General features: G+C 45.2%; 1 protein-coding gene across 2 annotated transcripts in view; it reads left to right on the forward strand.

Moving 5' to 3' along the window:
* LOC311326700 (uncharacterized protein) overlaps positions 1-11,563 on the forward strand; it is a 101,554-nt gene extending 89,991 nt beyond the window's left edge. Inside the window, exons 10-16 of one of the 2 annotated variants that reach the window (XM_084459639.1) lie at positions 174-230; positions 935-1,233; positions 5,351-5,407; positions 8,452-8,533; positions 8,638-8,741; positions 10,785-10,974; positions 11,426-11,563. In XM_084459639.1, the coding sequence (XP_084315765.1) occupies positions 174-230; positions 935-1,233; positions 5,351-5,407; positions 8,452-8,533; positions 8,638-8,741; positions 10,785-10,974; positions 11,426-11,430 (794 nt within the window). In that variant the 3' untranslated portion in view covers positions 11,431-11,563. Of the gene's footprint in view, positions 1-173; positions 231-934; positions 1,234-5,350; positions 5,408-8,451; positions 8,534-8,637; positions 8,742-10,784; positions 10,975-11,286; positions 11,350-11,425 lie in introns of those variants that run through there. The other variant, XM_084459638.1, reaches the window with a different exon arrangement.
* Positions 11,564-14,514: the final 2,951 nt, after the last annotated feature.

Here is a 14,514-nt window from a genome sequence, read left to right on the forward strand (position 1 = left end):
TCTACCATGAACCTGAAACATACAGTAGACACCATCATTTCCTTGTTTGTGGTTCATTCATGGTAGACAGACTGCAAATAGCGCTAAATGTCCAAAATAGCACACTACCCCTTTAAGGACAAAAACACTGTTTTGCTCCTAAATGATTGGGTGATCTCATCTGCCCCACTCAGCCTCAAAGACTGACAGCAAGCCAGGCGAGGAGAAGAAGCCTCTGAAGACAACATCAGGTAGTGGAGGAAACCATTTTCACTTTCCCTCTCTCCTCATCTCCATCCCTCTCTCTCTCTCTCCTCTTCCACTTCATCCCTGTATTCCCTCACTCCCAGCTCTGTGTCTCCATCAGAGAGATTAGGGACATTTAGCCAGCAGAGTAAGACTTTACTGTTTAAGTAGAGCAACAAAATGTCAGCGATGAAGCCCTGACAAAGAGGTGAAGACTTAAAAAAGAGGGATTTATTTCTAAAAGCTCGCAGAGAGTTGGAACCCTTGACACAGCACTGGAGGATTACCGGCCAAGCATCCCCCAGTGTTGACAGGAGCTGGTCTCCCTGCACAGCTCTTACTGTCAGCACAGTGTTACAGTATATTCTTGTTACATAACAGCGGGCAGGGAAAAGCACTTTCCAGCATAAATGAAAAAGAGCAGGATTTTCGGAGTGTAGCATGTCTTCAGACTCAGGGATCAAGCTCTTTTGGGATGGGATTGAGGGAATGGAATGTTTACGTCAGGGCAAAGCAAGTCCATGATAGTGTGTCAGTGAGAGGGTCTTACAAATGAAGTCTGTTCAGTGAATTTTTTGTCAGAGTCAGAGAGAGGATGTTTTACAGAAATGCCGGGTCGTATAATATCGGTCTGCCATCTTCTCTTCTTCAGTGTCGGTAGAATTGGCTGTAATCTCTACTCTCTCCTCCTCTCCCTCCCCCTCTCCAGCCGACCCCACCCGGCCCAGGGTCGGCGCCGCCCGTAGCTCCACCCCCGCCCCCGGCACCATCACCAGTGCCACCCGTACCCGCACTACCACTGCCAAACCAGCCACCTCCCCCGCCGCCGCCGCCACGGGCCCAGAGAGGAAGCCCCCGGTGCCCCGCGCCCCCCGTCCCAACCCCACCGCCACGACGGGCACCGCCACGCGATCCGCCCCCCGCCCTGGCACGGCGCCTGACGTCCGCAACGTCCGTTCCAAGATCGGCTCCACCGACAACATGAAGCACCAGCCAGGCGGGGGCAAGGTGAGGTCCTGGGCCTAGAACAGGGTCCTGGGTCTAGAACAGGGTCATGGGTCTAGAACAGGGTCCTGGGTCTAGAACAGGGTCATGGGTCTAGAACAGGGTCCTGGGCCTAGAACAGGGTCCTGGATCTAGAACAGGGTCCTGGGCCTAGAACAGGGTCCTGGATCTAGAACAGGGTCCTGGGTCTAGAACAGGGTCCTGGGCCTAGAACAGGGTCCTGGGCCTAGAACAGATTTATCTAACTGTGATTAGGTGTTTCTGAGAAAGCGCTCTAATAGCTTTTCTCTCCCGCTAATAGGGGATTTAGCCGCCTTCACTGAAATATCAGATAACACGCTTTCCTTCCATCTTCTGCACACTGCAAGGACCATCTGCCGTCTCTACTGTATCTGCCGCACTCTTTCCTTCAGCTTGCCTGTTTTCCCCTGGCACTGACCTCTTTTATGTCACTGTGTTTGTGTATTTTTTTCTTTAAAGTCCCAGTTAACCAAAATCAGAGATTTGCTTGAAAACACATTCTATGTGTTAGTGATGCATTGCTGATAACATGTAAAAATGGGATGAACCATGTGTAGTACTGAATTGTGAAGTTAGACCAGTTTTGTGTTTTTGACCAGTTTTGATTTCTGGATTTTCTGGGCGGGCTTAAAACGGTACCGGATGACGTAGAGCGGTGTTCTTAGCATATCCCCGCCCTAACACTATATAAAGCTAGAACGGATTTGAATCTTCGGTTCTCCTGCTCAATCTTGAGTCTAGAATTAGCTAGTTTTAACCAACAGTCTAGAATTAGCTAGTTTTTCTTAGTTAGCAATGCCTATGCATAAAACTAAACGAATATGCATCCTTCCTGGATGCCAGCAGGAATGGGATGATAAGGTCTCCTTCTTTCACTCCCGAGTAAAGCTGAAATGAGAAGCAAATGGTTAGCATTTTTGAAGAGCCATGGTGTTACAGAGTCTGTCACCGCTAGCGCCCGCCTCTGCAGCAAACATTTCACTCCCGAAAGCTTCTGCAATTATAATATGAGGCTTTTGGGTTTCACGGACTCACGACTGGTCCTGGTGAATTCGGCGGAGCCAACCATCTCCCTCCCCGGCCTCCATTCTCCTCCTGTCGCATCAACCTTTGGTGCCGACACCGCTGCCTTGTGTGCTTATAGCTAATTAACGTTATAACGTTAGCTAGGTAACGTAAGCAATAGGGAAATACACTGCTACGTTAATCTACAAAATGTGTCTTGACATTTATGTGGTAATGTCAGCTATGATGAATTATATTATATCTTAGGAGGAATTATAGCTAACATTAGCTATGTAGCTTGCAGATGGGAGTGTGTATATAACCTTAGTCTAGCTAACATAGCTAGCAGCACCGACCAGGCGACCACCCACCAAATAACGTTACGGATGATATATTATGACTATAAGCGTTAACTATACAGAAACTGCCTGCCATATTTGTGGCACCTGATGTGCGTATTGGTAATGTGGCACCTGATGTACCGGTAATGGTTACAATATATTTCTCCAGCGGGAGACCGGGAGGCGGGAGCGAGGGGGATGGTTAGTTAGACCAGCTGCAGCTGGAGAAAGACGCACCCTCTCCCAGTGAAGCGGTGCTCGGCGGCTACTGGCTGAACATTCCAGTTCTGTTGGATATGTTGCGGGAAAGTTGAAGCCCAGTGCTCGTTATTCTCACACATAACATTGCCAACGAGAGTGGATGAGTGTCCCGATTATCAACTCCGGTAGTGTACGCTTCTTCGCGCTATCAGCGCTGTTCAAGCCAGTGACTAAAAGGTACATTTTAAACAAATTTTTCCATTGATCCCAAGGGACGACAGGATCGCCTGGGAGGGATAGGAATGGGTCCGGAGGTGGCAGGGAGAAAATAGGGACAGACTCATACATTCCTCGTTGCCTGTTTTTGTATTTTGCATCTAAGGGCAGTAACACTGGCGCGTTGGTATAGAGAAGCTACAGTTTTACCTGTGTTGTTTGTCAGGAGGTAGGTTAGGAGGAAGCATCTGTGCGTTTGACTCATTAGACAAGTGTAATTTCAACTCCTCTCTGTTTTCACAAAGCTGTGCCTTCCTACCACAAAAGAGACAGCGTGCCAGTGTGACAATATGCAGACCAGAGAACGGTACTATTTGACAGGTTCATCCCTCCACACCCCCTCCCCACGCAATTGGGTGTGGCTTCGGTGCCTTCAGCAGACACGCCCCCACAGTCTCAGACCAGAGAATGCTGCTGATTTGTAACCGATTTTGAAGCCTTATTTTATATACTTAGCGACATTTTTAATCACTCAGATTTGGCTGGGTGGTTAATGACATGTTTTCCTGTGGTGTGTGAAGCTCATAACAAAAATTTGAACTGGGTTAACCTGGACTTTAATGTATTCAGTTGCACATGTATGTAACTGATTGGACTCTGATGTTTTTAATGTTTCTACTGTAAAGCACTGTGCACTCGTGCTATGAAGGGTGCTATATAAATACAATTTTACTTACTTTACTTACCAACCATACCGGTCTAAATATGATTTGAGCTTCTTAAAATAGTCATCTGATGTATATCACATTACTGCAATCAATTTTCCGAAGCAAAGCTCACGGTAAAATATATTTTCGCAATTTACTTGCATTTCAAAAGTTTAATGTGATGGCTTTAAGACATATTTTTAAATTGTTCCCTTGTTGTGCTGACAAACTCACCCCAGTTAGTTTCAAATAATTTTCTGTAATTTTTTATATTATATTATTTGTTTGAATTCCTGCGCTATATTCTCTAATCCACCTCTACCCAGCGTTCCTGGCAACGGCTACCATGTAAACAGGAAGAAGACAGACCGTTGGCATAGGCTGTGCAAAGAGGGTTAAAACGAAAATAATAACTACTGAAAATTATTTGAAACTAACCTATGCGAGTTTGTCAGCGCAACGAGGGAACAATTTAAAAATGGCTTTTAAAGCCATCACATTCAACTTTTGAAACTTTAAGCTACATGAGATAACTCGGCACTTTGGCAGCCCCTCTGGTCATGATAAAATTGGCACTGCGTTCTAAGAACCACAGTTCCCACAATCCCCCACTCACTCACTGTAATGACGGGGAAAAAATTATAACAAACGCGAGTGGCGCAGACTGGATTGAAAGATTGTAGCTACTTTCTGGAAGGATGGCTTCAATGCAGGTAAATACCGGTCTTCTTTCTTTTATCTACAGTACATGTAGATTTCGTTTCGCTGGGCAACGTGTTTATTGTCTTCCTGATATTGTGAGGTGTCACTTCCGTTTCCACCACAAGATTTCCCGCCAGTGTACTAGCCAGTACACCAAAATTCTAAAATAATAAATTCACAGGGTCTCATGCAGTCCCATGGTTTTTGGGGTCTTGCTAAGACCAATTCATAAACTACTAGCAAGTAAAGGTGAATAATGAACCATAAAAAAGTTATCATTGAGCTTTAAGTAAAACACGAAAATGCAAATATATTTTAATGTGGGCTTTGCTTCGGAAAATGGATTTTGGTAATGTGATATACGTTGGATGACTTTACGTTGGATGTCCTTTAATAACACACCCTGCACCAGTGCCTTTCCCAGAACCAACCCCTCGTACTCAGCCAGCTAGACACTGAGCCTGCTCGTCTCTAACCGCCCTAGTTTAGACAGGAAGTTAGCCGCCCGCCTTCGGTCATGCCATTGCCACCGTCTTCATTCACCATTTTGCGTTCATCTTTTCTTCTCACTCCTCACTCCATCCTTGCCACACTCACTCACTCCCTTCCTTCCGTTTACCTGGCTGAGTCCCCTCCTAAAACTCTGACACGCTCTTGTTAGAAATCCTCTACTGTGACATGTTGGGTGGTGGCAGCATAATAGACAACCTCCATATTGACCCCTGACCCCTGAAGGTTGCCTAAACTGCATGCCTAGAGTAACAATTCAGGATCATGCTTGTGTACAGATGTGCTTGACCCTTGAGATACAGTAAAACAACATCAAGCTGTTTAGTGTACTACCACGTGGGGGAGTGTGTCCACCCCCTCCTCCCTGGCTCCCATCTGTGGTCTGTTATTCACCAGGGCGGGGCTTGTCTCCTCCAGGTCTCTGGTGCTCAGGGCAGGAGCGCCGACTCCTCCAAAGAGACCAGCCAGGGCAAAGTGAGTTCACCCTCCATCACCCCACACCCATGTTACTCTCTCTCTCACACTCTCTCTCACTCTCTCACACACTCTCTCTCTCTCTCTCTCTCACACACACTCTCTCTCTCACACGCACTCTCTATCTCACTCTCTCTCTGGCACACTCTATCTATCTCTCTCTCACACTCTCACTCTCTCTCTCACACTCTCTCAATCTCTCTCTCTCTCACTCTCTCTCTCACTCTCTCTCTCAATCTTCTCTCCGTCTTATTTTTCTCGCCTCTTTTCTCTCAACTGTCTTCCTTTGTTTCTCTATGTATCACTTCTCTCTCACTCTCTCTTTCTCTCTCTTTCTCTCTCTCTCTCTTTCTACATGCTAGTAACACATTACCTCTTAGTGATACTACAGCCGTCTGACCTCCAGCCTGTGTTTTTTTTTATAAACATCCCAGTTTCACAAACTTCTATTATGATTTCATTCATCACACGTCCACACACACCCACTCAGTCTGATCTCCCCCATCCACTGCATGGACCTCCTGATGGACACACACATGGACAAAAGATCCATTGACGCTTGATAGAATGACCAGTCGACCAATGCCATACTGTACCCATAGCAGCTCTTAGAATGAATGGGGTTGAATGGGGTGGAATGAATGGGCTCTCTGGAAACAAAAACCCACTCAGAGTCAGTAAAACAGTTTCAGTACCTCTAGTTCTTGCTTGTCCTTTTGCATTGTATGTTTCATTGACTGAAGCACAGTCGTCCAACCGCATGTCTTATGTCTGCTATGTAAAGGATTTCCACTGTTTGACCCTCCTTACCATAGAAGTCCAAAATTCTATGCCCAGTGAAATGCTGGAAACATCCGTTAGCTATCCTGATCATATCAATTATATGCAAGATTCAAGATCTATGTATTTGTCACATGTAATGTACGTATACAGTTATACAAAATAATGCTCAATACAGATCAACTCCAATATTAAATTTACAAATAACAAATTTACAAGTTACACATTTGCAAATTACACAATAAGTAGCATTTCTATACAGTACAAAGATAGGGGTAAGATAAGATAGATACCGGTCTGAATGGATTATGTGAATATATATATATATATATATATATATACATAGTATGTTATACAGGCCAATCTCGAAGCTGTGCATTTTAGCAAAGGTCTTTGAAAGGCTTGTCAGCGATCAATTAAAAGATTTCCTTGAGAAAAATGGCATCTTATCGAGACACCAATCTGGCTTCGGAAAAAAGCACGGTTTCTGCAGCCCTTAAGGTCTTAAATGACATCATGGAAGCACTGGACTTAAAGAAAGTGTGTGTAGTCTTATTTATAGATTTATCAAAGGCATTTGACACTGTAGATCATAATATCCTGGTTGATACAATATTGCACAAAATCGGCCTATCGGAGCATGCAGTTTCTTGGTTCAGAAACTATCTAATGGATCGATCACGTGTCCAAATGGCTGGGACCTCATCGACATTTTCGAAGGTCATGATGTTTTCTAGGGCTACTGTGTTGTCACAAAATCTCCCTGTTTTAAGTTGCCAAGGAACAGCCATTGAGCTGGTTTCGTCTTATAAGTATTTGGGCTTCCATGTCGATCAACACCTCACGTTCAAGTCCCATATTTCAAGTCTAGTCTCTAAACTCAAGGTAAAAATGGGCTTTTATTTTAGGAACAGATCTTGTTTCTCCCGTAGAGCTAGGAAATATCTTGTGTCAACAACGTTTCTGCCACTGCTTGATTATGGTGACATACTGTACATGCACGCTTCAGCCACCTGTTTACGTTCTCTGGACTCTGTGTATCACTGTGCTTTGCGGTTTGTCACTGGTTGTAAAAATCTGACCCATCATTGCACTTTGTATCAAAAAGCAGAATGGTCATCTTTGATTGATGGGGCGTAACTATCTTAATATCCATAAATCAAAAGGTTCTCGAAGGGGCAGATGTTGTGTGCATGTGTGCAAACGGACCTCTGTGTGGCTTCTAGAAACTTCTGCTCTCTGCTTTCCCTCTCCCACCCCCTTTCGTTCTCTCTAACCCTTAACCTGGTGATCCCTGTCCTCTCTACTGCTATGCTGTGTCCGTATAGGTTCAGATAGTCACCAAAAAACTGGACTTCAGCCACGTCACCTCACGTTTGGGCTCCAAGGACAATATCAAGCATGTCCCTGGTGGAGGGAACGTAAGTACCGGACTGCGGCTTAGCCTAAATGGATGCCAACGCCAATCCCAACACATGACGCACATCAGCTAGAGGGCGCTAGGGAGCCTAGCGGTGTCATTCTCTGACTACGGAATCGACGGCTAGATGGCAATAACAGGAGCGCATGACGAAGCATGAGAAGTCATGATACAGTAGGAGAGACCGTTTAACCAAAATTAAATACAATATTCTTGTCTCTCCATTGCTGGGTTCCCAGTTCTTTAATCAAATGACTTAGAATAACCGGATTTATATAATTGGAATAGTCTGGGTAACAGCTTTCGTCAATTTAGCCATCAGTCAAATGTTCTTTGGCTCCCCCATTTGGCGCTACCACCATTGAAGCATGATGGCATCGTACGGAAATATGAAACCACTGAGACTTCTCTGAGGCAAAAGTCGCTCATGCTGACAAAATATTGATCTACCTAAACGGACCTTGGCAGTGGAGGCTGTTGTGTGGTTTAGATGGCATGTTAGCTAGCCGACTTCCCGTAGACCCCTGCAATCACCCTTGGCTTAGACCCTTTCTTGTCTCTGTCTCTAACTCACTTAACACCAATAAAAACATGAATGACCTCTGACCTGCACTGACGCTGGCCTCCACACCAGCTTCCTCTCTGGGTTTGTTGTGCTCCTTTTGCTGTCGTGGATGATGGATGTGTTGTACAAGGGGAAGCACACCTAGCTCACCAGATAGACATCCCGAGAACATTCTGGAAGATCAAGCTGGATTCATAAACATGGACGGCCTGGGAGGGATGTCTTGACTGAAATACTTGGTCCCTTGGTGTGACTGCTGGCTATTCTTTGTGTTTGCAGGTTCAGATACTCAATAAAAAGGTGGACCTGAGCAAAGTGACATCCAAGTGTGGCTCCAAGACAAACATCAAGCATAAACCTGGTGAGGCACTGCTGGGAAATCAAGTCCAACTGAGCTTCCACAGATACTATTGACTAAATGCTCAGTGGGTGTTTTCTCTTGCATTCACTGTGCATGTCCTCTAGGGGGCGGTGATATGAAGATTGAGTCCCACAAAGTGACCGTGAAGGCCCAGTCTAAGGGCTCAATGGACAAACTGAGTCATTCACCAGGTGGTGGCAGCATCAAGGTGAGTTTATCAGGAAGAAAAAACAACATTAGACTGAGTGGTGATTGTGTATTGTACGTACATCTCACACTTATACATAAAAGATATGAAATGGGTACAGAATTAAATTAATAGGACGAGATGGGATAGCCACACAGAAATTAGTTTGAATCTTGTTGATTAGTCACTGGATTAATCCTTGATTATTAATCCTCTATAGATTAGTATTCTGGTGAGAAACAAAGGAGGACAGTTGAGAGAGAGGAGAGGTGAGAAAAATGACTGAAATGGTGCTTTGTGTTTGTCAACAAGCTAGAATAATTGATACTGTACTAAGTGCATTATACTGTAGCTGTCATTCTATGAACATACTCTTGGAATTTAATTATATATTGTATAAAGTCGCTTTCTGAACCCGAGTGGTGTTTTGTTGTTTGACTCTGTGCTAGTCACGGTTTGTCCATAACAAACACCATGTTCGAACACAAGGATGCCCACAAGTACACCTGGCATCAGAACACCTTAGGCCGAAGGTCGATGATCGATTTTGTTATTGTATCATCTGATCTGAGGCCATGTGCAGAAAACCAAACCAAACGGACCCAAACGAACCAAAAGCTACGGACGAGCCCCCGCTTTTGTTACGACCCGGCTCGTTCGAGTCGCAACAAAAAGGGAGTCACACGCCCAAACCATAATCAACAGAATATGTTATATAAGTTAAACACAAAAGTACAACAAAACAAGACATAAGTGTGGGGTGTGAGGAGTATCAGTGATATCAGTAGGCTAGTGTGGAGTAGTGAATGGATGTGTGAGTAATGTACTTTGTGGATGTTGGATGCACCTAACTAATACAACCCATAATAACTAGTCAACTGAAACAAACAAGAGTCTCCAAAATGGGGAATGAGAGAGAGAGCCGTTGTGGGTAACAGGCTTTTTATCCAGGCACACCTGGGCCCAGGTGCGCCCAATCACCCCGACGACCATCCCAGCCTCCACCTCCTGGACACAAAAGCTGAATCCCAAATCGCGCACTTAGGTGAAAGTGCAGAGCACTCGCGGCCTTGTGGCCTTACATGCGCGTTCCCGCTAAGTCCACAAGGGCTCAGGGTAGTCCCAAAACGGAATTGCTAGGTCCACAAGTGCGCCACTGCCGCCATTTTGCGCACTTTAACCGCATTACCGAAAGTCCGCAATTTTGCGGAAAATACCCACAGTCCACCGCGTCTCATGTGTGCTTCAGTGCATCCGAGTCATGATCCGAGTGCATCACACATAAATGATGACATTTGCCGATAACACATTTATCTTGAAATCCACATGCTATGCACATCCAACATATCCCACCCAACATACATTTTAAATTATTATTAAATTAAAACAGACGTCAGTCGGTCAATTTGCAGAGCCGAGCGGAGAGCTGAGGAGCGCGTCAGAGCAGCCTCTGCGTCGGAGGGACGCGACAGCCAATGAAAACGAAGTGGGAGGGGCATTGAGCTAAACTGGCTTGTGAATCGTTGGCACGCCGCTGGAAGGGCTGCCCCATTTAATTCACGGCCCTGCACCCTCTGGCCCTTCCAGCTGACGTCAATTAAGTGCTCAGGCCTCAGACCGCAAGTGCAGGGGCCGCAAGGGTGGTTTGCGCACTCAGATTAGGATTCAGATAAACACACCAAAGAACACACATACAACACACCAGCAGATGGAGCCAGAGGGTCGTCCCAAGACATACATAAATACAAAAATACAGTCACATAACATTCATCATAAAAATTGTGAGATTGAAAAGAAGATAACTGTTTTTATCTCATACACCACCCATCCTAGCCACCTCGAAAACAGCGTTGACTTTAAACAACTCCTATGACTACCTCACTGTCCAACCATACAACATGCAGTACAAAACATAGCCAAATGTCACTGGAGTTGGCTTGGCCGACCTGTGACTGGTTACCCCCCCCCCCCCACACACACACACACACACACACACACACTCAGCACTGCCCTCCCTGCTCTATCGCCATCCTCCACAACTGACCTCCTGCTGTGTGTTTCTAGGCTGAGGGGACCCAGGAGGCAGCCGAGGGCAACGGGGCGCCCCCCAGTGGTCCCCCTGCCCCAGTCCCAGCCTCCGAGACGGGGCAGGCGGGGAGCCTGGCCCAGGAGAACGGGCTGAAGGAGGGCCCGCCCTGCGGGAGTGAGGGGCTCCTGGACCCCCAGGGCCTCGACTCATGCATCCCAGAGACAAGTAAGTGTGTCCAGACTCAGCCCTGCCCAGACCTCAAGATGAGCTCCTGGTACTTGTAGGGTCAGGGGTCATGAGCACATCAGGCAGTCTGTAGCACCGTCTGGTTCGTATCTCAAACAGCAGGCATCTGGTCAAAGATGGGGTGTAAAATCAGGTGGTTGGGTGTAAAATCTTGAACGTGCGATCTGATTGGTGAAAGAATACTTTGTGACTATATGCCTGTTTATTTCACCTGTGTGAAAATATCCATCATGTTTATGTGCAGTTCAAAGTCCCTGACCACCCCATCATCTTTGACTTCTTATTTTGCAGGCATCTAATTCTGCTTTTTGGCTATCACTCTACCTTCTACCCCCCTTTTACCACATCTCCTCCCCTCCCTACTCCTCCTCTCTCTCCTCTCCCTTCTTCGTTATTTTCTTTCTTATCCTCTCCCCCCTTTCTGCTGCAGATTGAGTCTTTCAAGCTCAACTTCCGCGAGAATGCCCGCTCTCGCACGGACCATGGCGCCGACATCATCTCCTGGCCAGCCCCGGACAGTAGCCCCCAGCAAGCCGCCCCCCCACCGACGCGCTGCTCTCCCTCAACGACTCTCTGGCGTCCGCCCGCTCTACCCCCCCCACCACCACCACCGCTAGAGCAGAGGGGCGACGGCGCCCTAGCAGGACTTGGGTCATGACTCATGCGCCCTCCCATCCTCATATCCACATCCCATCAATATTTAAGCCTCCGCCCTCCCCTTCCTGATCATGTCCTTCTGTGCAACCACTCCCGGTTTGCTCTCCTGCTGTCCCACATCACCATTGGCTGAGCTGACATTGTATATAGACTGAGCTTGAGGCAGTGTGGGAATGCATTGGGAGGTTGGGGGGGTGGAGTTGGAAGAGCTCCTCTGATTGGTTGGTTGTGTTTATCTGCTTTCACGGCACCATGGTTTCAGATGGATCCCTCTGCTGGAGTTATTTGTGTCTTCCCCCACGCCATAAATAACAACAACAACTTACAACAATACTCATTTACAGTAAATAACCTGGAACAGACCCACCCCCCTTCTGTGAGAAACCTTCTTGGTCTGACCTGTGGCTTGTATGTACGCAGAGTTAAGTGTAGCACCCATTTATGTGTGACCATACGGGGCTGGCGTTTGTTCCCAATAACCATTGACTGCTCACTCTTCTTGGCTAACCATTGACTCAGTCGCCCAATCACCAGCTCATCCACCTCCTCTCTCATCATTTCCACATATTCAGGCCCCTCCTTCTCTCTTACTGGCCCCCAGGATTGATTGATTGATTGAGTTTATTTATGGATTGAGTAAAAACAGTAATCCAAGGGATGACATGTGAAAGTGTAAACACTTATTTCCAACATGCTCCTTTGATATTTACATACAAGACAACAATAACGTAAAATATTTCCATAAGAGCACTTACACAACAATAGTACATCAACAGTAGACTGTTTGAACAGTAGGATATTTAACTCGTTCTCTTTTATCTCTGTGTTTGTGATGATGTGTTTGAGTGACGACTGTAACAATAAGCTTTGGTGTTCCTGTTCTGTTTGCTTCCTCTCCCTCTCTCGACTTTGGGTTCTTTTCCTCATCGATTTTTGATTTATATATTTTTTTCTTCTTTTTTTTTGGTCCTTTTTATTTTCTCATACAAGCAATACAGTTGATTGTCTGTTTACCAATGGGACTCAGAAATACACAGCACACAGTCCTGAAGAGCCATCTCCATTCAGGGCTTTGAGGCATCTGACAGGGCAGGGGAACGTTTTTAGAGAAGATAGAGAGGGTAAGACAATTAAGACAGTGAATTGGAAAAACAACAGGGAATCAAATTAAGATCTAGCTTGGAAGCTTTTATTTTGAAATGCAGTAGAGGGATATGGTGAAGATGCATTAATGCTACAGAGGCAAGTGTCTTGGAGGTTGGTGGAGCTGTGTGTCTTAAATGTTGCTTACCTGAAACTAATATAAGACTAGGGCAGACAGCTAAGTATAACCAAGTTGAATTTGTTAAACTCACTCCTAAGTATAAATATTGCCCATCCGCGCCATTGAATCGTTAGCGTTTCGGCGGCGTATCTGGCTAAAGCGGTGTTTGTGTAAGGTTGTCATGTGCGTTTGTAAGTCAGAGGACCAGAGATTGAGCCCATAGTGGGCAAGTGAGGATGGGAGCGATGCGGACGAGTGAGGCAGTGACAGCTGTGACATGAGGCTCGGGGCCCTTTTCTTTGGAGAGACGCAGACAGGCAGAATGTCATAGTTCAGAAATAAACTGTAAAAGCCACCTGCTGTTGCTGTCGTAAGGACCTACTGTAGTTTAACTCTGCTTGTCGTTTTGTGACTATGATCATTGTTGTTGTTCCCTACCAGGCGTTTTCTGAGGGTTATGGCAGTGGTGTTATTTGGCAGTTAATATTATAAAAAGTTATGCGGATTATACAGGACATACAGAGCTTAACTCATCAGGGTATTGGAACACTCGTTGTGGCTTATTTTACTATTGTAGCAATGTATCCAACTATTGCCTCCAAATGCCTTTTTAAAGCACGGACAGATATCATGCACAGAGCAGAAGGCCTACTGTATGTGCATTATGACCTGCAGCGTTGTTGGTACAGTATCTTTAATCCTTGGAGCAATCTAGTCAGTGGTGTATCTCTCCTTACTGTTGGGGGCTGTCGTTTTACTTTATTCCAGATTAATTAATAAATCGTTACTGGTGTTTCATCCCTGAAATGATGGCAGTACATCATACAGTCAAGTCCTTTTTCTAAAGTGAAGATTTATGAATAGAACCATGAAGCTACTATCTCTCCAAACCATGCAAAAAACAACAATAATAAACCTTAATTGACAATTTAATTACATTTCTTACTCTGATTTTTAAACAATAGCACCTTAAGGCATGAGTGTATCAAATATGATTCACTGTGATGGAGTTTGCAACAAAGGACCCCTGAATGAATAAAGATGAAGGTGTTTTGCACATGCTCTCGTGAACAGAGCGCTGAACTGTATCTTAGTGGTCTCCCATTTGCCAGTAGTCCTTCAATAAATCAATACAATCAATCAAGTCTTTCAATCCTAAAAGGTTTTGCGAATTAGAATGAAGTACTCTATAGTTGAAATAATCCCCTGAGATGGCTAAAGATACAGATGTTTTTTATGAATATGGGCAATAAACTTTAACATTCAGAACATGATTCTATTTTGAAAGAGTAGAGGTTTATAGATGTGGATGGTTGAAAGGTTTTATAGCATGGCTTTGAGTCCAGCGAGACGATCATCTTTTCCCATAGATCATAATATCACTTCTTGCCTACAGTAACTAAAGTTGTCCTTAATTGTGCCTGTCTGCAGACACTTTTACTAGTATTGATTTCTACCCCTGATATTTACTTAATTAATTCCACTCCTCTACATGATTTCACGGTTGTATATAAATATATTTAAACTATACTCTGCATCACCACCAGAACAAAAAAAAACATATGAACAAAACAACCAGGGGGTAATAATGATGTTAA

The sequence above is a fragment of the Borostomias antarcticus genome (assembly GCF_949987555.1).
Source record: "Borostomias antarcticus genome assembly, chromosome: 2".
NCBI classification, from domain to species: domain Eukaryota; kingdom Metazoa; phylum Chordata; class Actinopteri; order Stomiiformes; family Stomiidae; genus Borostomias; species Borostomias antarcticus.